At 53.2% G+C, this 26,944-nt stretch overlaps 8 protein-coding genes across 8 annotated transcripts; 4 read left to right on the top strand and 4 right to left on the bottom strand.

The window, feature by feature from the left end:
- Nucleotides 1–7,758: 7,758 nt before the first annotated feature.
- On the bottom strand, nt 7,759–9,805 carry J4E87_004177 (uncharacterized protein; the record flags this gene model as incomplete). Its single annotated transcript, XM_049375800.1, has 6 exons — nt 7,759–8,102; nt 8,163–8,353; nt 8,407–8,742; nt 8,788–9,546; nt 9,594–9,688; nt 9,740–9,805. The coding sequence occupies 6 exons, from the start codon at nt 9,803–9,805 to the stop codon at nt 7,759–7,761; spliced, it is 1,791 nt and encodes a 596-aa protein (XP_049234785.1).
- Nucleotides 9,806–10,147: 342 nt separating this feature from the next.
- Nucleotides 10,148–11,105, top strand: J4E87_004178 (uncharacterized protein; the record flags this gene model as incomplete). Its single annotated transcript, XM_049375801.1, has 2 exons — nt 10,148–10,399; nt 10,461–11,105. 2 exons carry the CDS (start codon nt 10,148–10,150, stop codon nt 11,103–11,105), a joined length of 897 nt encoding a protein of 298 aa, XP_049234786.1.
- A 51-nt stretch (nt 11,106–11,156) lies between these two features.
- Nucleotides 11,157–11,881, bottom strand: J4E87_004179 (uncharacterized protein; the record flags this gene model as incomplete). Its single annotated transcript, XM_049375802.1, has 2 exons — nt 11,157–11,723; nt 11,780–11,881. The coding sequence occupies 2 exons, from the start codon at nt 11,879–11,881 to the stop codon at nt 11,157–11,159; spliced, it is 669 nt and encodes a 222-aa protein (XP_049234787.1).
- A 4,770-nt stretch (nt 11,882–16,651) lies between these two features.
- On the top strand, nt 16,652–18,309 carry J4E87_004180 (uncharacterized protein; the record flags this gene model as incomplete). The annotated part of the gene is made up of 3 exons (XM_049375803.1): nt 16,652–16,818; nt 16,873–17,333; nt 17,393–18,309. The coding sequence occupies 3 exons, from the start codon at nt 16,652–16,654 to the stop codon at nt 18,307–18,309; spliced, it is 1,545 nt and encodes a 514-aa protein (XP_049234788.1).
- A 491-nt stretch (nt 18,310–18,800) lies between these two features.
- Nucleotides 18,801–19,722, top strand: J4E87_004181 (uncharacterized protein; the record flags this gene model as incomplete). The annotated part of the gene is made up of 2 exons (XM_049375804.1): nt 18,801–19,273; nt 19,338–19,722. The coding sequence occupies 2 exons, from the start codon at nt 18,801–18,803 to the stop codon at nt 19,720–19,722; spliced, it is 858 nt and encodes a 285-aa protein (XP_049234789.1).
- A 222-nt stretch (nt 19,723–19,944) lies between these two features.
- Nucleotides 19,945–21,686, bottom strand: J4E87_004182 (uncharacterized protein; the record flags this gene model as incomplete). The annotated part of the gene is made up of 3 exons (XM_049375805.1): nt 19,945–20,341; nt 20,402–21,504; nt 21,558–21,686. The coding sequence occupies 3 exons, from the start codon at nt 21,684–21,686 to the stop codon at nt 19,945–19,947; spliced, it is 1,629 nt and encodes a 542-aa protein (XP_049234790.1).
- Nucleotides 21,687–23,233: 1,547 nt separating this feature from the next.
- On the bottom strand, nt 23,234–24,630 carry J4E87_004183 (uncharacterized protein; the record flags this gene model as incomplete). Its single annotated transcript, XM_049375806.1, has 2 exons — nt 23,234–24,396; nt 24,516–24,630. 2 exons carry the CDS (start codon nt 24,628–24,630, stop codon nt 23,234–23,236), a joined length of 1,278 nt encoding a protein of 425 aa, XP_049234791.1.
- Nucleotides 24,631–25,184: 554 nt separating this feature from the next.
- On the top strand, nt 25,185–26,825 carry J4E87_004184 (uncharacterized protein; the record flags this gene model as incomplete). Its single annotated transcript, XM_049375807.1, has 1 exon — nt 25,185–26,825. One exon carries the CDS (start codon nt 25,185–25,187, stop codon nt 26,823–26,825), a length of 1,641 nt encoding a protein of 546 aa, XP_049234792.1.
- Between the last annotated feature and the right edge of the window lie 119 nt (nt 26,826–26,944).

Here is a 26,944-nt window from a genome sequence, read left to right on the forward strand (position 1 = left end):
TTCGTCAAGATCGAACGATACGTACGCAGGTGAGATGTCTATCATTTCTTGGCCACACTGTGCTGCGTTCATCGACTCATGCAGGTGATCTAGAAGGTAGTTTTGCTGTGGGGTGGGGCGGTGTTATGGTCGCCTGAGGAAACATACGATTAGACGCTTTCAGATAGGCAAAGTGGACAAGGGAGGGCTGACGCCCGTCACTGTGCCGCCGGCACTGATGTCCTAGGTTGGTAAACACTCCGGTCATCAACCTCCTAGAGGCAGTTCTGCATCGTTGAGACTCCGTTTAACAAATTGGCGAGCGGTCCGATAGCTCGATCGTTCCAGCCGCGGGCAACACAGACGGCGGAGTGAAGTGATTGAAGCCGCGGCGTTACTTCAAGTCAGCCCGTTCGCCCTAGCGGGTCCTGCATGCCGGATCGTCCATTGCATTACCTTGTAGCTAGCCGCCTGTAGGGTGCTGAGATCTGAGCCAAACACAACGGTTTTCACGTGATGCCGAATGAATGTACTTCGTGCTCCCCTTGTCTCATCCTTGCTAAGTACACTGAGGGATCAAGTGACTGTCATCCTTCCCGCGCAGCCGCGCCCCGCCGGATCATCCTGGCGATTCTCCAAGCTCCATCCACACGTCAGCAAAAGACGTGTCGGGCACGCGCTTGGCTGTGGGGGCGAAGCATGATGGACCGCCGAGGACCCTTTCACGTCATTGTTCCCGGTGCTTGAATTGGACCGAAATCCCGCGTGGTTAGGTACAATCCCTCTCCAAAGCGGTAAGGGGCCAATGAGCAAGGGGTGGTTCCAGCGACTCGGTTCCGACTATACGCTAAGTCTGCCGGGTTTGCAAGGCCAAGCGACAGAGACATGACCTTGCAAATCGGATTTGGGCCACGAGTCTGTCCTAGAGTCGGATGCGTATCATTGTGTTGTGTGTCAGTGCGGGTCCCGCGCCGCAGAGGCAGGGCGAAACATGAATAATGATCTCTATACTCATTTTCCTGATCAGTAATACAGCGTTAGACGCGTTTCTGAGCTGCAGTGGCTGTCTTGGCAGCATGCACGTCGAAGCTTCAATCACACACACTTTGTGCGAGCGACCAGTAAGCCACCGAACGTGTGTTTGATTGCATATTGTACGTTAAAGCCGGAAATATCCACGTCACCGGTGTATCCCAGAGTGGCATATATGCATATGTACGTCTGTAACCCGGTGCTGAAAGCCCATTTACGCGGTTGTCGGTTTCCGAAACAAGGGACCATTCGCATGGCGGATTATTGTTCCGCTGCCCAGTGATGTCAACATGGAGATGAGGAGCGAATGGCCACCAGTATCGTAGCCGCTGTTGTACCGATGGCACGGTTCCTATGAGATACAATTGCCCGGACCACAGTCGTCCACTTGACAACCATTGTCGAATAGTGCGCTGCGCGTTAGTGGCGCCTCTCGGTAGCTTCGGTTCGTTGTTACATGGTTGGTCCTTCTCCACAGCGGTGGGTGCTTTTTACAAGGCTTTTCCCGCACTAAGTCGTGGCGACAACGGCCCGCTAGACTGATCGTTACTCAAAGTTGAGAAAAGCCGTGCGAGGTCAGTCGGCAGCCTGGCTCGCGTGTTTGTGGCTAATGCATGTGAAACCGGCTCGTGATAATTGGTGTGCATCGAGAAGGCATCGAATCGAATTCGGGTAGAGCATCAGTCATGGACATACGGCTCTGTTGTGAAATCAGTCGCAAGTCATGTTTAAGATTACAGTGCTGCAAACCTACTGGAACTACCATACGATCTGATGCTGAATGCTGAATCGTAGAGGTGCTCGGGAAAATTCCCTTCCCAGTCTAAGGTACGAGTTTTCGCACGATTTCGCGCGGCATTGCCGAAGCATGCCGTGCGGGACAGCGTCGGCCATGGTGCTCTGTTCGCTCTTGGACCCTGATAGGGAAGAGGTGCTGACCGATGATTTTGCGTGACCCGTGTGGTCGGATACATCGCAGGGAAAAGCTACAGGGGCACCCTCAACCAGCAGGAACTCCATGTTCCTGCTTTCCTCATTCCTCCAAATCCTCCCGCGATCCCTCGAACGGGTCGGTCAACGCCTTCTTTCGTAATCCAGTCTCATTGGTACGAAGGAGAAGGAGTCCGACGTTGGGTGTGAGGAAATGACATACGCGCTCTTTCAAATAGTTGAGATTGGGATGAGACCGTGTACAGAAGGCCATGTTGTAGCGATTTGGCCAAGTATACGAAGAGATGGTGGTCTTTGCGACCTTGAAGCTGTATATTCGTGGCTTCATTAAGAACAGGCGCTTGCTTGCAAACATTATATACATAGGAACTGATGACTGTTGAGCGATTCGCTGGAAGCCTGGTGCTCAAACACTAATGTCACGAAATGTGACGGAGCCGGGACTGTGTACAAGTCTAAAGCGTACGAGACAAGTCGTAGCTACGATTCCTGCGGCGTAAAAGTGTGCCCTTTGGAAGCTTCGGGTGTCCTGCGGGCCAAATTCCGATTTGGGAAGCGGCACACAATGGTATGGTCGCCAGCTGGCATGCTTCCACCTGTGCGTGTCGATGCTGCACGATATCGAGGCGAAGCCTAATGTCTTTAGCCAGACCGTGACACTTGGTGCTCGGGTATTACACTTAGTTCAACCAGCACCTTCTTTGGTTGTCCTTGAACTGGATAGTTCTAGATCGATCGAGCGATGAGATACAGGATTCATCTACCCACTCGTTTCAGACGCTCTTCTTGGCTTGCACTTATCGTGCGCCATGTGCCCGTTTCTTGCAGTAGTCCGCGTGAATTCGGCTCCACACCTAGGGCATGAGCTTTTCGAGGCGGTCCCTGACTTCTCTCGTTGATGTCGTAAAAGGTTACTGAACGTAGAGAACTGCCGTCCGTTACACCCATGCTCCCAGCATTGGGGCTTCGGTCTAGAGTTCACAACACGTGGCTGCATTGCACTGCCCTGCGTACTTGGAGATGAAGATAGCGCAGGTACTGGACCACCAGCCGGCGGGCCACTCTGCGAAGACTCGTACGATGGATACGCGGCAGGTGTCGTAGAACTTGGAGGGTACATAGTCGGCAGTGGGTGGTGATAATCGCTAGTACCATAAGTAGTTGGAGGGTACGGCTGTGGACTTTCTTCAATCAGTGGAAAGCTTTGCTAGGCGCTTAATTTGACTTACGGCGAGTAAGAGTTGCTTCCCATCGACTGGCTCGGAACACTATTGTGCGGGGCCGAATAGGAGTAGGAATGGGCCGTAGAAGACATCGGAGATGCATGTCCTCGCATCGAATCAACGGGCTGGTGCTGTTGGTAGGGGCTACGTGGAAGAGATGGATTCTGAGGCTGATAAGGCGGTAGAATGTTATGTTGATCGGATCGTCTTTGCTGGCTGTCATTGGGCAGCGGACTCGAAGCATAGGATGAGCTGTATGGATTTGACGCTGATGATCTTGGTTCTGCGTAAGACTGAAGAGGTGGGTAGCCCGACGAGTAAGACGTCTGTGGAGAGCCGTAGTGGCCCATTCCGTACTGCGAAGATGGCATCATGAAGCCCAAGGTGCTGTCGATATTAGAACAGGCTCAATTCTTGAGGGCTGATAGAGTGATATACCTCATATCTTGCAGTTCCAAGAACGAATCGTCCGACTGTCCGACGTCAACCGGCAGTTGTAGCTCGAGGTTGTGGTTACCAGAAACAGACGTTAATGGCGATGGGAAGAAGGTCAGCGCTCGGCTGGGCTGGCTGTGCGGAGTGCGCAGCGACTGTGGGCTAACGCTATGCGCAAGTCCTGGGTTGGAGTCTTGGAGTGGCTCGTGGTGTGCAGAATATGTTGTTTGCGCAAGAGACGAGTCGGGAGACGTATCTCGATGAGAGGTCAATAAATGGAAGGAGCTGTCAGGTGGAATGTCTTCGAGAACGTGTGAAGTATTCCAGGCTAGCGAAAGTGGGTGCGACCCGGGCGTCTGATAATCAATGGGATTGTGGCGGGGCGTTTGCAAGTTTGCGGCACGGTGGGAGCGAGCTCCTCTTATTTGTGGAATTTCTGGTGGCTGAACAGATAGGTTCTGGTCGGCACGGTCCCTAAGTCTTCGTGAGATGGTCGTCGTCTTGGGTTGATGTGGTTTGGGAGACCGATCGGTCATGTTCAATAATGGAAAGGCAACATTTGATGCGGAAGGTACCAGTGGGGTTGACGTACGTTTGCGTTCCTGAGTACGGCCCGTCGGGAGGAATTATACCAGCCTTATGGCGACTTGACTGCGAGGCAGAATCACGTATCAAACCTTGACATTTGATGGTCTGCGCCCTACATGGGGGAAACTGGACGCACAGGAACAGAGCATCTGAGCTTCATGATCCAACAGCAACAGAGCCGGCTTTGCGGCTGCGGACTGGTTGGAGCCTCGAAGGATCCGTATCCTGGTATCGAACCCAAGCCCTCCGACCGTTGACTAGCCACAGGACGTGCACCCGCGATGGGTGCCTGGCAGGTCTGGGCCGGGGTACCCACGCACCAGCGAGAATTGCGCGACTCTGTCTAGGATGGATGAAAGCAGGTATGCCTGTTAGTCTGCCGACGATGTCTTCGCCATAACCCCCACTACTTGTCCGGAAGCCAGCCCCTGTCAATTAGCGAGTGATGCCATCGCCGCAAGTAGTGTTGGCGAAGCCACGAATACTGGCGTGGATGGATGCCTCATTCACCAAGCAGAGGGTTGGTGGCGCTCACGATCCCGCGCCTGTGACGAGGAGCCATGCCGCGTTGAGTCTGGTATAAGGAATGACCTGTCAGATCCCTCTACGTTAGCCGCGGGTGGGTCGCAATAACGCACGATAGACAGAATGTGGGTGTTGTCGGGTAACATGCAGTCGAAAGAGGAGTGGCGTAAGCCCAGCTTCATCTCGAATATTACTGGCACTGCCACGAGAGCCACGAGAGTATGCTGTTCATGAACCCAAATCGCGTGTCATGCTCTGCCGGTGCACAGCTCATTGAGCGGTTCTAATTTTGGCTCGCTGCAGTGTTGCCCGAGCACGTGCTGGGCACTGCCTAAGCGGCCCGTTGTCTTTCGGAAGCGCTGCCGTTAATGTGAACGACGAGAATAAGGCGGCCTACGCTGTCGGAACTTCTGGAATCCATCTCGAAGCTCGAGAAGAAGTTGTGTGGCTTTCTGTACGCGAGTTCGAAGGAGTGTGACTGAAGCCAAGGTGGGATGCTGAGGTGTCCGCGCGTTTCGGAGGGGCACGCGGTGCCGCCGTTCACGGTAGACATCGCGGGCCCACATTACGAACAGCTCGACTCTTGATGTAGTTGTGGAGACTGGAGTTCGGCTCCTCAGAACTGCGGCCAAAGCAATGAACGCGAGCACAGCTACTGTCTGAAGGAAGTCGTAGCCGCTACTATGAGTGCCAAGGTTTCATTGATTGGTCGCAGCCATGCGTCGCTTCTCCATCGCGACTCTACGCTTCCCTCCTGAACAGCCTCTCATTAAAAACACAAATCAGATCCCGTCCGTTCTCGACTTCGAAGCGGGTCAATTGTGCGTGGATCCACTGCGTCGGGGTCGACTTAAGCCGACTTCGTCCATCCGCGACCGCGCAAAAGATGCCTGCCGGCGCCGGCAGCGACCTTGGAACTGTTCGGCTTCATCCTAGCTCTGGCATCCATGCAGGCCCATCACCTCATTTGAGCGCTCGTACCACTGAACATTGGCCTCAATACACGAGATAGCCGCTTATGGAACGAAGACATTGCTGAGCCGCACCCTACTCGCCGACATCTTCGTTGTTGTTCGGCGTTAACACAACGGCGACCACATGACGGCGACCTGAGTCCTAACGCCCCGCCACCTGAGGCTCAGCCCTGGATGCAACTATATCAACGTATAACTTCTAGCCGCTGGCACGCCTAATGATCAGATGGTACGATGCACCTGCCATGGCACGGAGCGAATCTTGGATGTTCATGCGAAACCAGGATGATCTAGGATCGCCCTGGCCGGGCGCAGGGGCTGTAGTCTCCGCACTACCGTTATCGCACTACAATCACAGTTGTCACATTCCTCATACGATGCCTCCTACACCTAATGGGTCACACTATGTTCAACTTTGGAGATCATAGCTTCCCTACCATGGAGCCTATAGCGACCCATGGGGCGTCTTTAAGCGATGTGGATTCCTCGCAGGTTCGCAGCGCCAGTGACAAGTAACTTATTCACCCATACTTCTACAAGCGGGGGGGACCCGCCTGCACTCTTGAGTTGCTGGGATAGAACAGTCTACGCATTTGCAACAACTAGTAGTAGCAACACCTGGCGGATGTGTTGATGAACCGTTAACACAACAGTTGTATAGGTACCCACACAGACGTGTGACATGTCACTTTCATCATACTTCAACATGATCTTAGCAACGAACAGCTATCCTTCAGAAATTTCATTCAATTCCCAAAATTAGTCTATATCAGATCTCGCTTTCGCAAATGAGTACGTCAAATCACAGCCCTCTTAGGCCCACCGCACTGCGCTTCACTTCGGGCTGTCGGAAGCGTCCATCCGCCCCAGACCCCCAGAGCCTCAGGATAGGTACACGGTTTGCCCTACCGTCGAGCAAAAGCTCAGGCAGGTTTTGCGAACCAATGAATGCACGTGGACTACAACGACCAGTGTTTGCGACATGAGCGCCGGGCCCACAGGTACCCATACGGGAGGAAGTCAAGGGTGACGATACTTCGGTTACACCAGGGCCCTAAGGATGAAAAAGTGTGTGCCGCAGAACACGCCTAAGCAGGCGTGAGTGTTATGGGTAATCTTTGTGGCGATCACTATTGCAACGTCACAGATGGGGTGGGAGGGGCTACACCCAAACTGGTTTCCATCAAGAATACACGGATTTACTGCTGACTCGTTGCAACTGCGCTCTGCATCAACGGCAGAGATGACCGCGATATCGTACATCCAATCCTTTGTCATCAGCCCATCATGACGTGTTTCTGCCTTGATGACACACCATCAAACAATCTTGTCGGACACTTTGTATTCATCTTAAATAATCAAAATCAGATTCCCTCGACTAGTGGCATAATGACGATACTTCGACGACTAATCGCTCACGCGAAAAACGTACACTGAAATCGGAACCCACGAAACTCAATGCCTCAGCCGATATCTCATCGGATTTCACTATAGAGTAGCGCAGTATAACGCTCGAAGCAAGACAGAGTCTGCATACCCACACTGCAAATGCCGATCGATGCTTAGACAGTGTCATAATAACTAGCCATCAGTCAAGATCTAGAGTGCACGGAATCATCCGCGCAGATCGAACACATCAATGCGAGAGTCAAACCCGGTAGCAGATTCGTTAATCTTGCCACCAGCTATGTCATGTCAACGTATAGCCCACTCTGGTAATAACACATAATATCCGCTGGCTGACCATAAGTGAATGATGCTCTCAATGTACACGACCATCCCTTGTGGGCAGCGAATGCTGCTGCTTCGTCGCTAGCGCATCTGCAAAGGAGGTGGAAGTCGGAAGGAACGACGTCGCGTTTCATGTTCGTGCCTGCCAGAAGGAGCGAAATAAGGGGAAAACCACATGTTACCACCCAGACTGGAAGGAACCGCCTAGGTAAGCAGACCAAGACCACGAATGCAGCCAATGCCTCGAAATGCAGAGTACGCCATGTCATATCAATTCGCATTGTTACTCGCACAATAATACCGGCTTCCAAACGCAAATACTACTCTGCAACAGGAATTGCGTCCAACGCCCTCTTAAACGTCTCGACCAACTTGCTCGTCTCCTCCAATCCAACACTAAACCGAATCAAATCTGCTTCCACGCCCCATTTCGCACACCAATCCAACTCGCCATAATGCGCCAGAATCACATACGGCGAGCTGAGTGTGAAGTTCGTACCCAGACTAGGGCCCTTGACCGTGTCGAGGTTGTCGAAGAAGGCGATAGCGTCGGCTTTTGTGTAGAAGGTGGCGGAGAGGAGGCCGCCGTAGCCACCGGAGGGATTGCGGCATTTCTCGTAGAAGGGGCGCGTTGGTGAGGTTTTGGGGTAGTTTACTTGTTTCACTGCAGGTGGTATTAGATGGGTGCTGAATGAAAGAGATCAGGTGTGGAAAAGGTACGTACCACGGGGATGTGCGCTGAGTACGTCGCAGATGGCTTCGGCGTTGGTACCGATACGGTCGATTCTTGAGACAAAGTCACGGCTGTTGCGCTCGAGGAAGATGCTGTCTTCGGCCCAGTGGTTGTCTTCGTAGTCTTCTTCCCATGTGCGCTTGAGGAGGGCGTAGTTCTGTGCTTTGGGGTTGAGCACCAGTCTGTGCATTGTCTTAGTAAGTGTCTATCGACAATGGTCAAGAATGGTGCTTACCCTCCACCCATGACATTGCTGTCTCCGCTGAACACCTTGGTCAGACTGCTGACGACAACGTCCGCATACTGCAAAACATTGACATTGATGAAGTTGCCAATCGTCTCATCTACGACTACGCAGAAGTCATACTTGTCGGCTAGTTTGCGTATGCGCTCCAGGTCTGGAGATCTGAGCAACGGATTTCCGGGAAACTCGGTGAAGAGGGCGACGAATCTTTCACCACCTTCTAGTCGTTGCTCGAGGTCGTCCAGCTCTTCTGATGAGCCGAAGCCGTAGAACTGTGAGCCGGGACCAAACTTCTCGGTGATCTTCAAGGTGTCGATGTATGGAAAGCTGAAGCTATTAGAGTAATACAGACACGGAGACTGAGAGGCTTACCCGTAGACAATGGCCCTCTTGGAGCCCTTTGCTCTTAGCAGATTCCGGTGAGCGTTGAAGATGGAGCTCATTCCGGTAGGATACAGATAAACGTCATCTTCGGAGAAGCCCGCTACCGGCCTCTTCCGTGCCGCGTCATGATCCAGGGTCATTGCTTCTGTCAAGCTGACGTCCGCGGTTAATGAACCTGCAATGCGCCTTCGAATGGCCAACTTTGCATTTTTGGTTTTTGAGAGATCCAAGTTGCGTCCAAACCTCTCCTCGACGAACTGCGAAGGATCTTGCACTTCTCCGTTGCCGTTGGTGGATGTGTCCGAAGCGCCCAGGTCAATCGACGTCTGCTTCTGATACCGTCTGGGACCCTTGCACACTCTTGCTGGCTGGTTGACAGTGGACGCTTCTACCAAGATGCCCTCCTTGAAGAGCTGAGAGCAGTACTCTGCTCTACGACTTGAGACACCATCTCCGGAGTGCTGCCAGAATGTCTTTGCGATGCTGAAGCGATCTTTTGGGAAGAGAACGGCTGATACTCTCGGTGAAATAATTTGCAATTCGTCAGAGCGAGCTCTTTCAGCTGCCGGTACGAAATCCAGAATCCGAGCTTGTGACGCATCCAGGTCTGGTGCTTGTCGCAAGAAGAAGTCTTGACACCTTGATGCCGTGGTGTTCGTGGGGAATAGCATTGCACTTTCTCCCTCTTTCCCATGCTTCTCGACGATTGCAGCCGCAAAGGCTTGTATGATCTTATGTATGAAGAATCTTGTCGTGGTTAGTATACGTTCGCCATCTGCCTCGCCACACAGTACCTAGGATAGCCAGTCTTCATTTTGCTGATGACCCATTCTTCACCCTCTTCATATCCAACATTTGCCCGCCATGTCGGCAGTGACACACTAACGGCCTGCCTCTTATCAGCCTATGGTGTGGTAGTCAGGAGTGAAGTTGGACGCACGTGCTCAGTTGCCGGCGGCAGACTCTCTCCGACTTCTACATCGTTTTCCAGGGCCATGGGCGACATGTTGCAAGCACGACCGAGAAAAGTGTGGTAAGGCAGGACTAGAGAATAGCGAAGACACCAGTAACGGGGCAGGTAAATGAGATGTGATGGCGCAATGACTCCAATTGCACCATGGGCTTATTCCAAAAGCCGATTAGCTCCGACTTCGGCACTTGGGTAGGAAATTTAAGGTTATCGATAATGCAGCGTCACTTCCTCCGCGTCGCAGTGGCAGTCCGGAACGTCAGCGCATCCACATATGCACCCTCGACCTCGCACTGGCCCCACTTTGGCGTTGCTTTCTTCTGTAAGGGTTCAGCCTAGCACTCGATAGCCAGACACCTGAGCACCGCGAGCACGACCATGGACAACCTCACCCCTTCCGACCTCTTCTCGCCGTCGAAAGCGCGTCAGCAGCGCGCACAAGCCCAGGACTGGGCGCACATCGACTCATGGCTGTCGTACAAGTATGCCGGGCGCACGGTGCCGACGTTCGAGCGCAACGAGGAGACGCTCAAGGTGCTCCGCGAGCTGTCCATGGCAAATGAGCGCGCCGACGAGGAGAGGACCGTCATGGAGCGCCTAGAGAGGGAGGCATTGAAGGAGCTGGACGAGGTATGAGAACTGCAGGTCCGCATCAGCTGCCGCGCACCGAGCACCCTGCTCACAACGGTAGGTCCCAAGGAATGAAGTCGACGAACGCATCCTGTCCAGGCTACAAGCGAGCCTTACCCCCGAAGGCGAGCAAGCGCTCGACGCACTCGCATCCACAGCTGTGGCTCTCAACCTACCGACTGCCAACCCCGAGAGCATCGCGCATGCTCTCATACAGCACACGACCGCGTCGCAGAACCTCACGAACCAGCTGCAGCACATCCACACGCTACAAAGCTACCTGGACAAGCAGCAAGCTCTCCTTCGAACCCAGCTCCACGAGCTCCAGACGAACCCCGCCTTCGCAACGCCGTCCAACCTCCAGCGCCAGACGACCGAGCAAACGCGTCAGGTTAAGCACCTACGCACCAAGATCCGCGAACACGAAGACAAGCTCTCGTCACTCCAGTCGTCGCAGTCGCGTAACATGACGCCGGGGTCCAAGAACGTTGGATCTGCCGAGGCTATAACCGACATGTTGGAGCAGCAGAAGGCGCTGGATGAGCTGCGAGAACGAGTAGAAGGTTTGGAAAAGCAAGTCGCAGAATTCGGTGGCTTGCCTGCCGACAAAGAGGCTGCCAGGAAAGAAGTGGGCAAGCTGGAGGTCAGGCTTGACGAGCTACGGAGGAGACGCGACGAGTTGTTCGAGGGGCTGGTAGGACAGTAGTGGTACAAGACGGCTATAGAGACTACGCTACCCTTCGAATTCCATCTTCACCTACACGGGCGCATCCGTCAGCGGCACGTACTGCACACCATACAACTTTTGCCGCTCGAGACTTCCGTCCTTGTTCTTGTCGATGACATAGATATGCTGCGTCCCGCCTTCCGCGACCGGAACGAAGAGCCGGCCCGGAGCTTTCAGTTGATCGGTCAACGCCTTGTGGTGCACAGCTGCTGCAGCACCAACATGAATAGCATCGTACGGCGCGCCCTCGGCCCATCCTTCTCGCCCGTCACCCGTTACAAACTTGATTTGTCCCGACTCCAACATCTTCCGCCCCTCTTCTGACTTGCCCATATTCGCGTTCGCCATGTCGTTCAGCGGCTGGATGTGATCGATGCCAATGACCGTCCCGTTGGGCGCAACGAGGTTGGCGAGGACAGCTGTGAGGTAGCCCGAGCCAGAACCAACATCTAGGACTTTGGATCCGGGCTCGAGGTAGTCGAGGAGTGACTCGCACGCTGAAGCATGCATGTGTGGTGCGGAGATGGTGGCCTTGTGCCCTAGGGGTTGAGGAGAGTCATCGTACGGTTTGGCTGGGGCAAAGTGCGCGCGATCAACCTAGCGAGTGTTATCATACTTGAACATGTTGGCTCATCAAACACTCGCAGCCCTACCCGTAACATGGCATCTTTAACACGGTCAGACCGGATCAGCTTGTTCTTTACAAGGTTGGTAATTAGAGCTTCGTTAGTCGCTCCAGAGCTTCGCCAAGCCATGCTGAAAGCTTTACTCTGTGCAGTTATAAATGGGGGCTTGGAGAAGAGAGAAGGTCCGCGTAGGCGGTTGAACTTAGTGGAGAGAGGCACCGTGGAAAGTAGTACCAGTGGAGCAAGACGAACGGAGATGATATAGTTAGATAGAGATATGCTCATATAAATCAGAGACCAGAACACGTTTGAGACTAACGCGATTATGTGTGTCAAGAGCTCATGATGCATGCACAACAAGTACACCGGTGTACATGTGGCAAGCGCGCCCAGGTTACGAGCTCGTGGAGCTGTCAAAGAGGGGTGGGTGTGATGTAAACGCGCCATAACTAACTAATCCCTGCTTATCGATAAGCTTCCGCTCCCAAAAGTCCCAGAGAAATTTCGCGTCGCATGCGCTCACACCTCACGAACCACCACCATGGCACCTCCCGCGACGAAACGAAGGAAGCTCGAGCACAGCGACTCGGAGGACGGCAGTGAAGGAAGTTTCGCTGATTTCGACGGCGAGAACGGTGGAGTCGCGCTGGACGGCAGCGATGCCGAGGATGCGCTCGATCACAGCGATGCCGAGATGGACAGCGCAGAAGAGCTCCAAGACGACGAGGACGAGGATATGAGCGGGGAGGAAGGAAATGACTTTGAGGAAGAAGAGGACGTCCACGAGAGCAGAAAGCAGACGACTGCCGGCAAAGCGACGAGCGCGTCCAAGCCGCCCAAGAGACCTGCGCCGAGCCTGCAGGACGGCGTGTACACAGCGGAATCCTTCAAGTCGAACATGTTCAAGCTTCAGCTCGATGAGCTGCTCGACCAGGTCAAGCTGAAGTACGGGAAGAAGGAAGCTCCCGCAGAGAACGCGATGCGCACCCTCAAGACCATCATAGAGCAGATACCTAGCCGCGAACCATTGCCAGTATGTGGAGAACAGTTCGCGCGGAGTCAACACAAGCTAATCAACTGTAGATTGCCGAAGCCGAGAAAGCGCTCAAGTCAGCCGGTGTCGCGGTGCCTTTCCCCAGTCCTCGCCCTCCTAAAGACGCCCTCTACAAGCTGCAGTACGAACGACCCGCGAGCATCAACGCCACCGGCAGCTACCCGCTCAAAATCGCGACTCGACACGAGGAGGGACTGTCAATTGATCTGGTTGTGACAATGCCGAGGAGTCTGTTCACAGACAAGGATTACCTGAATCACCGGTACTTTTACAAGCGCTCGTACTATCTGGCGTGCCTGGCTGCTGGCATCAAGGCTTTGAAGGAACACAAGTTTCAATTATCCTTCGATACTCTGAATGGCAACCAGCTTCAGCCTATCCTGGTTGTACGACCGAGCGGAAACGGCGATGCGGACGACTTCTCGAGCTCCAAGTGCCAGATTAACATCCTGGCCGCGGTACCAGAAAACACCTTTCCGTCGAACAAACTGCTGCCCACCTCGAACTGCGTGCGACCAAGAGGCAGCGACGACGAAGCCTCCACCAAGACGCTCACTCCAACGCCATTCTACAACAACACCCTACAATCGGATGCCAACGTCACAGCCTACCTCAAGCTTCTTCACGGCACCGCCTCGAGAGCTGATGCGTTCAAGGACGCTTGTATACTTGGACGTGTTTGGCTGAAGCAGCGTGGCTTCGGTAGTCAGATTCGCAAAGGAGGTTTCGGAAACTTCGAATGGGCTGCGATCATGGCTATACTACTGCAGCCAAACGCTGGCACCGGCGCACAATCTGTCTCTTCAGGATTCAGCAGTTATCAACTGTTCAAGTCGACGTTGCAGTTTTTGTCCCGAGGTGATCTCACGAAGAAACCGTTCATCTTCCAAGCCACAAACATCAACATACCCAAGGCCGAGACTGCGCCTGTCGTGTTTGATGGCCCTCGTGGACAAAATGTCCTGTTCAAGATGACACCATGGTCCTACACGCGTCTACGATCCGAAGCGAAAGCTACCGTAGATATGCTCAGTGACTCTGTGTTCGATCACTTCGACGCGGCATTCATTCTGAAGACGGAGTTGTTGAAGTACCGTTACGATGCCACACTTGAGATACCTCTTGCGTCGCTTGGACTCGAAAACGCCGGTGAGGAATATGACCAACGCGTCAGCGAGACTTGCAAGAAAGTACATAATAGTCTGACTCGCGCGCTTACCGACCGCATCTCGGCTTTGTCATTTACCATGCCCGAAGAAGAGTCGTGGTCGATATCCTCGCGACGTCCCCAGGAGAAACAAAGCAGAAGCATACTTGTCAACTTCGCTACTGATCCCGCCAACGCCACTCGCACTGTCGACCACGGTCCTTCTGCTGAGAACAAACAGGAAGCTGCAGCATTCCGAAAATTCTGGGGCGAGAAGGCGGAGCTCAGACGCTTTAAAGATGGCAGCATTCTTGAGAGTGTTGTCTGGGCTGTCAAAGATGCATCTGTTTCCGTGATTGAACAGATCGTACTCTACATCCTTGGCAAACACGTAGGTGAGAAAGTGGCGGAAGCAGCCAAGTTCTCGAGCGACTCGTTTGGACACCTCATCCCTGCTGGCCGCATGCAGGGACAATCTGGGACCGCACCATTCTTGCCCATCATGAACGCTTTCAGTGCTATGGAGAAGGACATTCGAGATTTGGAAGAACTCCCACTTCGCCTTCGCCATTTGAGGGCCGCCGACCCACAACTTCGATATGCGTCTATTGACGTTCCAGCTGCAGGCCATGCTCCCGCTTCTGTTGTATTGCAATTCGAAGGTTCAGGTCGCTGGCCGGACGATCTATGCGCCATACAACGGACCAAGATCGCTTTCCTGCTCAGGCTAGCCGAGCTTCTATCCAAGCTTGAATCTGGATATGTTGCTCGCGTGGGCATGGAAAATCCGTCACAACCAGCTCAGAACCAAGCGTTCCTCGATGTTACCGCCGCTGCAGGCTTCACATTCCGTATCCGCATCTACCACGACCGTGAACCTACGCTATTCGACCGCCAGATCAAGGACAAGTCATTGGATGGACCATCGAGAGAATCCGCTGCTGCATCTCTGGCATTGTACAAGCGCGAGTTTGTTCAGTCCCCTATGCATTCGCAGGTACTACAGACGTTATGTACCCGTTTCCTGGCCCTCTCGCCAGCCATACGGTTGACGAAGAAGTGGTTTGCATCGCACCTTCTGACTCCGCACTTCTCGCCTGAGCTTATTGAGCTTCTCGTCATCCGCACATTCCTGCAGCCGCACCCATGGCCTGTACCCACAACCGCAACTACCGGCTTCCTACGAACTTTGTCTTGGATAAGCCGATGGGACTGGAGACATGTCCCATTGATAGTCGACTTCTCGACAACGTTCTCCGCAAACCCCGCAGATTTGGAGGACACCACATCCAAGGGCATGAAGTCTGAAGATCTCGACCGGTTACGGACGCGCTTCGAAGCATGGCGTCGCATAGATCCAGCCATGAACCGCGTTGTGCTCTTTGCTGCAACAAACCTCGACGAAGAGGGCACAACCTGGACAGATAAAGCGAAGCCTGAAAAGGTTGTTGCTGCACGTTTAACGGCGTTGGCAAAGGCGGCTACGCAGGCTGTTCGAGCGGACGAAGACCGTCTACTGAAGCTTATTAACAACAGCAAAGATGCTGCTAAGGCACAGAACACTTTCTCGCCCGAAGCACTCTTCACGCCCGGCATCTCCGACTTCGACATCACCATAACCATATCCACGAAACACACGCTCAAGCAAAACAAATCTAGCAAATCCACCCCCAAATTTAAGAACCTCGACCTCCAGAAGTCTACGGCCAGCTCATCACCGGCCGCACCACCGCTCCCGCAGCTCTTCGCACAAGACCTACTAGAAACCTACGGCGATGCCGTGCTCTGGTTCTGGGACCCAGAAACATTAGACAAAATCGTCGGGCTGTGGAACCCAGTTGTCACTGCGCAGAGGAGCTGGAAGGTCAAGCCTGGGTGGAACAGTGTTCCCGTGGCTGGCAAGAAGGATGACGTTGAGATTAAAGCGAATAGAGAGGGTATTGTGCATGAGATCAAGCGGTTGGGTGGGGAGCTTGTCAAGAGTGTTGAGGTTAAGGGATAGATCTTGGTTGGCGTTTAGACGATATTGACGGGGAATGTAGAGCAATATTTCGAGACAGTAGTTCAGATACTTCAATACCCAAATCAAAGTACTTTCTCCGATCAAAGCATCGCAGCAAGTAGTATGCGCTCGCCCACACGAACATCTACAGCATCTCCTTGGCATGAGCCTCGAGAACCTGATCCAGACGATACCGAAGACACCTCACTCTCGCGATGGGGCTTAGGCGAAACAGCGAATTTCTGCGCTCGAAATAGCAAATGAGCTATCTTGTTCCGTGTCGTTAGTCTACTATCAATCTCACCACCTCTGCATAGTACCAGGAATAATCAAGTTTCTTCCAACTCGGACACGGCAGCAATCTCACCAGTACCAACAACACACGTGACGAAGGTCATAGCGTAGTGTTTTAGTATACAGATTCTGTAGAGTTCGGCCGATGTCACGTGCGCGCTTCGCTCAATCTGGCGTGAAGGATTACGCCCGCCATAAGTACCCGCTTCCTTCGTTCCTGGTGGCTTAGTGTGCAGGTACGTGGTAAATGCTGTGTCAAGTTGCGTTAGGGGGATGGAACGTGATTGGGAGGGTAAAAGGATGCTGTTTATGGGGAAGGAAGGTGTATATAAGGTGGTCAACTTCGCGAAGAACGGAACAGAAAGAAGCAGCATATTTCCTACGATGTTTTCAGCTGCAACTATGAGACACATCACTCTTGAAACAACTTTCGGTTCTTTTGTGGGCGTAGAAGAAAATGGAGTGAGGAAGTTCCTCGGCATCAAGTATGCTGAGGTCAAGAATTGGCTTGCAACGCCCGAACTTATCACTTCGTATGGTAACCAAATCGTCGACGCCACACGATACGGGTAACTTGACCCCTTTGTTTTCCATCCTTCAGGACTGCATGCTAACAACACCAGACCACGCGCCCCAGCACCAGACCTTTGCACATTCGAGCAGTCTATCTTGATCCAATGCATCATCGGTGCCGCACCTGAGACTACCATGTCCCATTCGGAGTGTCTCAATCTGAATATCACCGTCCCGTCTCTTCCCACGGAAACCAACAGCGCCCTGCCAGTCATGGTATTCATTCACGGCGGTGGCCTCATCATGGGCGCAAACTCTTGGCCACAATGGGAGCCCGCACGTCTTGTTAAGATGAGCGCCGATATTCGCATGCCAATAGTTGTCGTCAGTGTGAATTACCGATTAGGTGCACCCGGGAATCTGACGAGCGAAGAGTTGAGAAGCGCTGGGTATCTAGGAAACAACAGTCTGAGGGATCAGAGATGTGCGTTGAAGTGGGTGAAGAAATTCATCGGTGGCTTTGGAGGTGATGAAGAAAATGTTACTGTGTTTGGGGTTAGTGCCGGTGCTGGTAAGTTATTACAAGTCGTTATCTTTAACGTGGATTGCGAGTGTGCTAATGTGAGACAGCCTCCGTATTGCATCATCTGAGTTGCAAAGAACCATTGTTCAGACGTGGGATCAGCATGTCTGGGACACCACTCATGCTCAAACCACTCTCACCCGCTGTGGCCGAAAAGTCTTACAAGGCTGTTCTGCAAGCCCTGGGACTCGAAGACGCTTCCACGCATGATCGTATTCAGAAGTTACTTGCCATGAGTCCCGAAGACCTGGTCCAGAAGATACCAATCAAGATTCCACTCGCTCCATACCTGGATGGTGACATGATCCCCGAAGCGCCCTCATTCGCTAACTTATCAAGTGGTACATTCCAGAGCTTGAACAACACTCGGTGCGAGGAGTTGTTGATCGGCTCGTGCGCAGACGATGGAAACGTCTTCTATTTCATGGGTCTGAGTTCGCGCCTTCCTGGCATCGCATCCGCAATCCATACATCCTTCTCCCGCAACCTCTCATCCCCGGTCGCTCAAGCCGTGTTATCTGAATACAAGATCACACCTTCGACTCCAGATGCGGAGGCCATGGTTTCCATCATTGAACTGGGAACGGATATCGCATATAGGCTTCCGGCACAGTACTATGCTCGCGCTTTCAAGAGGAGGGTTTTCTCGTATCTCTTTACTGAGCCGAATCCCTGGGACGGCATGTTCAAGGGGAAGAGCGTGCATCTGATGGACGCAGTGTTCTTATTTCAGAACTTCGATGAACATATACCTGATCAGGCAAAGATGACGGCCAAGAGAGTCGCGGAGGATTTTGTGACTTTTGCGTACGGGAGGCCTGGTGGTACTTGGGCGGAGGGTCAGACTAAGATATATGGGCCCGACTCTAGCGATGTTGACAGGTTGGAGACATTGAGACAAGAAGGAGCTGTCGATCTAGATGAGGTCAGTGTGGCGTGGGATTTGTTCGTCGCTGGGAAGTAGCGAATGAGAGCTTCTAAGGTCTGGTCGGCCACACTCGTGTCGAGCACCCGAGTTCTCTACTTGTTCTGTCACGACAGTAGCAAAGGTTGCGTGGTAGATGCTCATCTCATATCTTCTCATGCATCTCGGCATCAGTTTACCGAAAACGAACATGCACGTCGCTCGCGAGTGTCCACCGAGCGCTTTCACCCCCGCACGCCCCATACAGTTTAGTGCGGGGTAAACTCGGCTCTGGCCTCAACTCCCGACGTGCAGCATGTGGGGTCTTCGAGCACATCCCCACGCCCCATAACCACAGCGACGACGATGTTTGCCGCGCAGCCTAGCCGGGACGATGTTTCCGATCGGCACAGATGCGAGAGCGATGGTGTAGTAAGGCATACCACGCTTGTGTGACGGCGTATCGTAGCTTCCTTCCTACAAACCTACGGATTGCTTCTTGTAAACACCTTAGATCTCAATTCTGGTGAAGCACGACACACAAAATCGACATGTCGAAACCCGTAGCCATTGTGACAGGCGCCGGCTCCGGCATCGGCGAAGCAGTCGCAACCCACCTCTACAGCAAAGGCTTCAAAGTTGTCGTCGCAGATCTCAATCCCTCGTCCGGCGAGCGCGTAGCCAGTGCCCTTGGACCTGACGCCATATTCCATCAAGTCGACGTCTCATCCTACAAATCGCAAGCACAGCTGTTCAAACGCGCGTATGAATGGGGCGGCAACCGTCTGGACTTCTGCCATGCCAATGCAGGTATCGATGACCGACAGAACATCTTTGAGGATATGGAGAAGGAGGAGCTGGATGAGGACGGCTTGGTTAAGAAGCTGAATACGAAGACTATGGAGGTCAATCTTGAGGCCGTCATCCAGGGACTGTGGCTGTTCAAGTATTATGTCAGGAGAAGTAAAGAGGCAGGTGGAGGGAAGGGCAAGTTTGTTGCTACGAGCAGTGCAGCAGGGTTATAGTAAGTCGTTTTCCCCACACTTCTCAGTGCTCGAAGAGACTCAAGAGACTAACGAGACCATCAGCGCCATGACACAATGCCCCCAATACACCGCCAGCAAATACGGCGTGATCGGTCTATGCCGCGGCTCGGGCCCTGTATTCGTCAAAGAAGGCATCACCGTCAACGCAATCTGCCCTGCCTTCATCCCCACAAATCTCTGTCCACCAGAAGTCGCGGCGCGCTGGCCCAAAGAGCACATCACACCTTTGTCGACAGTGAACAAGGCCATGGACGCTTTCCTCGCAGACGATAACTTGACAGGCCAGGCGGTGGAGTTATCACAGGAGAATATCTACTTTAGACAACAGGTTGACTATCCGAATGAGAGTCAGCGGTGGATTGGCCTGGAGAGTGATAAGATCTGGGATGTGGGGTACAAGGAGCCCCCGAAGAGGGCGGGATACTAGCAATAGTCTTGTTTCAATCGAAGCTTCAACTTTTGGTAGGCTCGACCTTTTAGATCCGGCACAATCTCTCCTTTACCAACTCGGCCATGACACATTATGATCTTGATTATCCATCAATACGACAACGTAATGATGATCAAGATCATCATGTGTCATGGCCGAGTTGATAAATAAGGAACTTGTCTTATAACTATCATCTCTCCAAACAGCAAACTAAACACGTCAATAATGGAGTCCTTCCCTTTCTGCCTTCTCGCTCTCCTCCCTCATGACCTTGGCATGCGCTTCACTCCTCGGCCTGATATCGCATTCAAACGGCTCTGGTACACTCATAAACCCTGGCTCCATCTTCGTATTGACTTCCACCTCCCCTCCATCTTTCCCTTTCTTCTTGTTGAGGTTGAACCCCCAAAGTACGCGCGATACGTTGATGAAGAGCGAGCGCTCGGCGACATGGACACCAGGACATCCACGCCGCCCCGCGCCATAGGTGAAGTGATCGCGCTCTAGAGGATCGGGACTATTCATGTAGTGTGCCGCAGATGCGGTGTGGTTTAGATAGCGAGACGGGTCGAAAGCAGTGGGATTAGACCATAGTATTGGATCGTTGTGTATCGCCCTACAATGAGAATTAGTCAAAAGCACTCAGTAAGACGACGGGGAAGGGCAAGAATCGTACCACCAGTTCAGCACAACAACACTTCCCTTGGGGATAAACCACCCCTCGTACCAATCATCCTCACTACTCGCATGCGGCATGCCGAACTTATTGACCGGCCTCCACCTCAACACCTCCTTAATCACACTCCTCACATACGGCAGCTTCTCCTCATCCCCCCACGTCGGCAGTCTGTCTTTACCAACCACCCGATCCAACTCTTCCTGCGCCCTCCTCTGCGCGCCAGGAAACAGCACCATGCAAAGCACAAAGTTATTAAGCGTCGATCCCGTAGTTTCAGACCCCGCTTCAATAAGCCCACCACACGTATACGCCGCAGCCAAATCATCAATTCCAGATTTTTCAGGCCCGTTCAGATAAAACGTTTTCGTGAAGCAGTCTTTCGCTACACCAGCATCCGTGTCTTCTTTAAGCTTGTTCCACAGATCGAGGTACACTTTACTGTCTTGTTCGCACAGTTTCTGTCCATGGGTGCGCCAGTTGCCGAAGAGCCATTGCGGCAGCGAGGCTAGCGCGGGAAAGGAATCTATAGCCCAAGCTCCGGGCGCGGTGTTTACGGTGAAACGGTCGATGACGCCGTAGATGCGTTTGATCAGCGGGTCGTCCCAGCTGGGTATCCGGTAGCCGTAGGTGACTTGCATGATCACGCTGGCGGAGTAGCGGCGGTTGATGGACATGAAGTCAGCAGGGTCGCGCATTAGTTGTTGTAGTAAGACTTTGCTTTCAAAGTCTTGCACCGGTTGATAGTTCGTGCTCGCTGTTAAATTGAGGAGCGCATGGCTATGCTTGCGGATGCTGCGCCATCTGGGCCCGTATTGCATGAAGAGTTGGCGGCGGCCCGCTGATAAAACGTCTTGAGCCATGGGAGCTGGGGCGCGGGAAGAGTAGATGTTGGATTTCTTGTCCATGACGTCTTTTACGGCTTGGGGTGAGGAGAGCCAGATGTAGTCTGTTCCGCCGATCTTGGTGTGGAATACATGGCCGTACTGCTTGCGCCAGGCGATGGCTTTCTCGCGGACGGCTTCGGTGTCTGCAAGTTCGAAGAGGGAACCGACGAAAGGGTGACCCTTGGGACCTGGTGGGAGATGTCGACGTCTTGGGTCCTGCGGTCCGAGTCAGTGGAATATGAGCTGGGCTAACTCATGGAGTATGTTACCTTGATGGCGTTGGGTACGACGATGAAGTATATGGTTAAGAGAAGAAGTATTGGTGTTGTAGCAATAAGCCCAAGTTTGACAACAAAAGAGGATTGCCAAGTTGCCTGAACAATGTCGAGTATGGTCATGGTGGTTATTTGCTGTGTGAAGATGGAGGAAATGTTCAACCAGTTGAAAGCATACCTAGGTATCTTGAAGCACCTAGACAATGAGCTATAATGTTGTTGTTCTATTGATACAGCCTTTAACTTCAGATCTTCCAAAATTTGATGCAGCTATTGGTGAGGCTGTATATTCCAAGAGTTGGGGTATATCTAGGTAGTCCGTGGACCCTGCAGCTTCCCCGCAACATGGGCCCCACAAGCCGCTGTACCCCAGGATACCACAACATGATCCTAGTGAGACCAAGTCGGCATTGGACGTGAGCAAAAGGTTGGGAATGAGCACATATCCCTGAAAAGTGAAAGGGATTGAGGAGAGAACGATTCGAAAGCCGCAACACCCAACACCCCTTCCTCAACATGCCGTTAGAACGCGACGCCCCCGGCCGAACATTCATCCACCACCCTTCCGGTCAACGAACCCACTACATCCTGGATGACTTCACCGACCCATGGAAATCGCGAGAAACAATCTTGATACAACATGGTTTCGGGCGCCACGCCGCCTTCTGGTACCACTGGATCCCTGTTCTATCTCGCAAATACCGCGTCATACGACGAGACTTGCGAGGCCATGGACACTCCAGTTACCCGAAAGATTCGGAAGTGTATGATTACTCTCTAGAGACGATCCTAGGAGAAATGGTTGATACGCTTGATCAACTTGATGTCGAGAGAGTGCATTTCCTCGGCGAATCGACAGGGGGCATTCTGGGCGAGATATTCGCGGCGAAACACCCAGAGAGGCTGCTGAGCTTGACTGTTTGCTCTACACCGACTTATCTACCTCCAGTGGCTTTGCGGCTATTCGCTTTCGGTAGGAAGGATTGGCCGACGGCGTGCAGGGAGCTTGGGTCGCGGGGTTGGGCAGAGGAGTTGTCGCGCATTCCGGGGACTATCCCCGTGACGGATCCGCAGTATCTTCCGTGGTATTTAGAACAGATTGCTGTTAGTGACGGTGAGGGATTGGGCCAATACGCAGAGTTTCTGTCGACGTTGGATGCGAGACCGTGGTTGGAGAGGATAAAAGTGCCGACGTTGATTCTGTCACCGACACAGAGTGCTGCCGTGAGAGTCGAAGACATGAAAGCTTTAAGGGAGAAGATCGAAGGAAGCAAGCTCGTGCTTGTCGAGGGCCCTGGACATGAGATATATGTCACTCAAGCGGAGCAGTGTCAGCAGGCGTTTCTGGGATTCCTGGAGAATCTGGACAGGAATATCACTGAGGGATAAATTAACCTAAATAGTAATGGGTGTTTTACATTATGGATTGCTGCATGTATTATGCGCAAAACGTACTCGCTGGTATCGCTGTGGACCATTTTGACGGCTCAAAAAAAGAACGACCGCCCAATGTCTGCATCAAACGCCGTCAATGCAAGTGTGAGTGGGTTTTACCATCATGCTCCTAATGCGCCGCTATGCAATAATCATAAAACATGTGAAGCCAAAAACGTGAATGCTCGGTGCGAAGTGTAGAATGCACTGGGGTCGGTGGTGTGAAGTGTGGCAGATCATGCGTCCTGTCGCTCTCGTTCTCGTCGTTCATTCATATCCAGGGCCATCTTCTTGCTAAACTCGTAACAACTGATCATGATGGCGCATGCCGGTGCGATCTTGAGACATCGGGCAGCCCAACCCTTGAACAAACCTGGCATGCCTTGCTCGCGGTAGATGTGCATCAGAAATCGTGGCATGGATTGGTCTTCTGGCCGTGTCGAGTTCGCAATGTCTTTAGCGGTCTCGCCCATGTGCCGCGCGACTTGTTGTCTTGTCTTTCCGACGTCGAATGGTGTGGTAACAAAGGCCGCGACTGCTCCTGACGTAGCACCAGCGATGAAGCTATCGACTAGTGTATCTCTGTGGTTTTCCTGGCTTCGAGATCTGCTTCGTCGTCGTACCCTCTCCTCACCACGGCCCATGCGGAACTCGAAGCCGTCGTTTCTTGCCTCCCTCCGTCCTCGTTGGTCGGTCAGAACATTTCTTGTGGCTTCATAACCCCACCAATAGAAGGCCGAGAAGGGTACGTCGCGCCAGAGGGTCAATGTGAGGCCCCGCCATAGACTGAAGACTCCCTGGTTGCCGACCATGTCTTTCAGTCCATCCATTGTGTCTCGAAAGTGTCCGGCGGCGGTGGCAGTGGAGTTGGCCGCCTGCATTCGCGTTCGGAATATCTCGATCGGGCCTACCGCTATCGCAGCGAGTATCCGCGCAGTCGCTCCTGCCACTAATGGTATGTAGGCATCGGATACGGTTTGTCGTAGGGGCGAAGTTTGCGCTGTCCGCAGCCAATCGTATCCGGCGAAGTAGATGACGTTCGCAGGTACTGCCATGACCAGGGTTGGTGACAGTCCTCTCCAGAGTGTTCGCGGTCCCTCGTTCTGTGCAATCTTGCGTAGGCCATCCCATGTGCTATTTATTGTTTTCCGTTCGACCTCCTCTACCGCACAGCTCAGATCGGCGGGGTTGATGGGTGCCATGGTAGGCCCCGCCACACAGAAGGGTGCCTTGTTGTTCATCCAGAAGACTTCTCTACAGCAGGACGATATGCCGAGGTTCGGAGGCAGATCGCGGAATTGAGTGAGTGTGGCGCCATTGTATCCGCGTGGCCGTGACGCTGTGGTCGAGACGGTTTCTTGTGATTGTAATCGTACGCGGACGACGTCGAGGGGTGTGACTTGTGGGTATTAGTATCGACTTCCATGATGCGAGTACCCAAATGTGCAGAGTTTAGACGGGATAAGAACAACGCAATCGGAAAGACATATGTTGAAGAAATGTATAGATATTGCATACCTAGTAACGACGTGAGGACACTGCCAGACACTGCCGACAGCATCTTTTGTCCGAGCGACACATCGCCCACACCGCTCGGGTTCGCTTCCTCGGCTCGCTGGGTGGCCGTGGCCATGGTGCCGGTGGTCGGGATGGTAGCGGAACGGCGTGTTACCTCTCAGCGGCGAGGGTTGTGGTGTTGGAGGGCTCGATGGGCGAAAAGGGCGTACTGCGCATTGTTTTCTGGGGTGATAGGCAGGCACGAGTGGTGACGAAGGCGACGGGAAGCTTTGACGCAAGGACTCAATTATCGGAAGGAACTACGCACTTTTGGCGCGTCATTCCCGCGCCGCCCACGTTGCGCCCCCGCCGAGTGATTGGACCGCCGGCCGAAAGTCAGAGGAAAGGGCGTTGGCTTATCAGATGGCGCATGGAGCCGGGGCTAGATCATGCATCGAGTGGCGCCCTTCATCGCCTCGCCGTGGCTTCACAGGCCCCTTCATGCACGCCTAATCGCTGTGGACGGAACATTGTCCTGAGTCACACTCCGTTGTATCATGTATTCTTACTAAAAGCCTGCTGCTAGCCTCTGCATTGTACCCTGCACGCCCTATTGCCATCGACACCTGCGACTTCGGACATACCGCATCTAACCGACAAGTACTACCGATCTTGGCCAAGTTTGTTACCATGGACCCCAAGGACGTTTCCACCAACACCGAGGCCGAGCTTGAGTCTTTCCGCCAGAAATGGAGAGAGGAAGTCACTGCCCGGGCCAAGGGTAAGGCGCCTGCATCGTCGGCATCCGCAAAGCCCACCGCTACTTCCTCAACCACCAGCAAACCCCATCCAAGCAAAAGCAACGCGCAGGATGCTCAACATCACACTCGTGCTCGAAGTTTGAGCCTAGAAGGCGGTGACGAAGTCAACTCATACACGTACCACAATCTGGGCGAGAAGCAACATGGCCGGAGACTTGATGAGACCAGTGCCCAGACCGCTGCCGCTATCGCTGAGGAGGCAGAACCAACATCGGCATTAGAACACTATGAGAAAGCCGTAGAGAAAGAGAGTCAAGGTAGTCTGGGTGATAGCGTCGATCTATACAGAAAGGCGTTTAAGCTCGACTCAGGAGTCCAAGAGACCTACAAGGCAAAGTACTTTCCGCCCTCATACTTCAAGAAACTCAAGGCTGCACAAGCGGCAAGTGCAGCGGCTTCATCAGCTGCTCCGAAGCCCCAGGACCCTAACCCATCCAATGCCTCCGCGACAGTGCCTAATACCGCCCACCACTCCCTACATGGCCTCTCGCCCTCGTATCAAAACCTCATCAGCGAATACGCCAGCACCTCCATTCTCGGTGAACTACCGCCAACAGAATTCAGTCCCGCGCCACCAAGTCCTATCTCTAAAATCCCGGAGGAAATTATCGTTGAGATACTGGAGCAACTCGCCGTACAAGACATAGCATCATTTGCCCGTCTAGCCCAAGTATGCAAACGCCTCGCCTACCTCGTAACCACCGAAGACCGCGTCTGGAAACGACTAGCTCTCGGGCCCGAATATGGCTTCGCATCCATGCACTACAGCTGGTCATGCGAAGTAGGCGGGAAACCACTTGAGGAAGACCAAACTGGCGGAATAACCCTAGGCACCGCCAACCTTGACCTCTCCGACAGCGAAGAGATAGAACCTGAGTCAGAACCACTCCCTCCAGCACTCCTGACCCAACTTCTCGTGCCAACTCCGTACCCCACCTACCGCGTGCTCTTCCGTCAACGCCCGCGCATCCGCTTCAACGGCTGCTACATCAGCACAGTAAACTACACGCGCCCAGGACAAGCCGAGCCCACAACCTCCTCCTGGAACTCACCCATCCACATCGTAACCTACTTCCGATACCTACGCTTCCTCCGCGATGGGACGTGTATCTCGCTACTTACCACGACTGAGCCCGCAGACGTAGTGCCATATCTCTACACCGAACACATCCGTAAGAACCATCACAACCTACCCAGCGCGCCGATGAAAGACGCCGTGCTGGGCCGCTGGCGTATGAGTGGACCTGAACCGGGTAGTGGAGAACAAGAGGGCACGGTCCATATTGAGAAACCGGGAGCGACGCCAAAGTACATGTACAAGATGGCGCTTAATTTTGGTAATGCGGGCAGAGGGGCTAAGAATAACAAACTGGTTTGGCAAGGGTACTGGAGCTATAATCGGTTGACGGATGATTGGGCCGAGTTTGGGCTGAAGAACGATCGTGCGTTTTACTTTAGTAGGGTTAAGAGTTATGGAATGAGTTGGGATGAGAGGGGGATCAAGGAGTAGGCGTCAAAGATGCAGAGTTGAACGTTAGCAATGAAGGACTGCCAATAACGGTCGCTGAATGGGCAAATAGTTGTTAGAAGTCCATGAACGTGCACAGACGTGTGAACGTGATGTTGTTC

The sequence above is a fragment of the Alternaria ethzedia genome, assembly GCF_023757985.1.
Source record: "Alternaria ethzedia strain BMP 0044 chromosome Unknown scaffold_7, whole genome shotgun sequence".
In the NCBI taxonomy this organism is placed as follows: Eukaryota; Fungi; Ascomycota; class Dothideomycetes; order Pleosporales; family Pleosporaceae; genus Alternaria; species Alternaria ethzedia.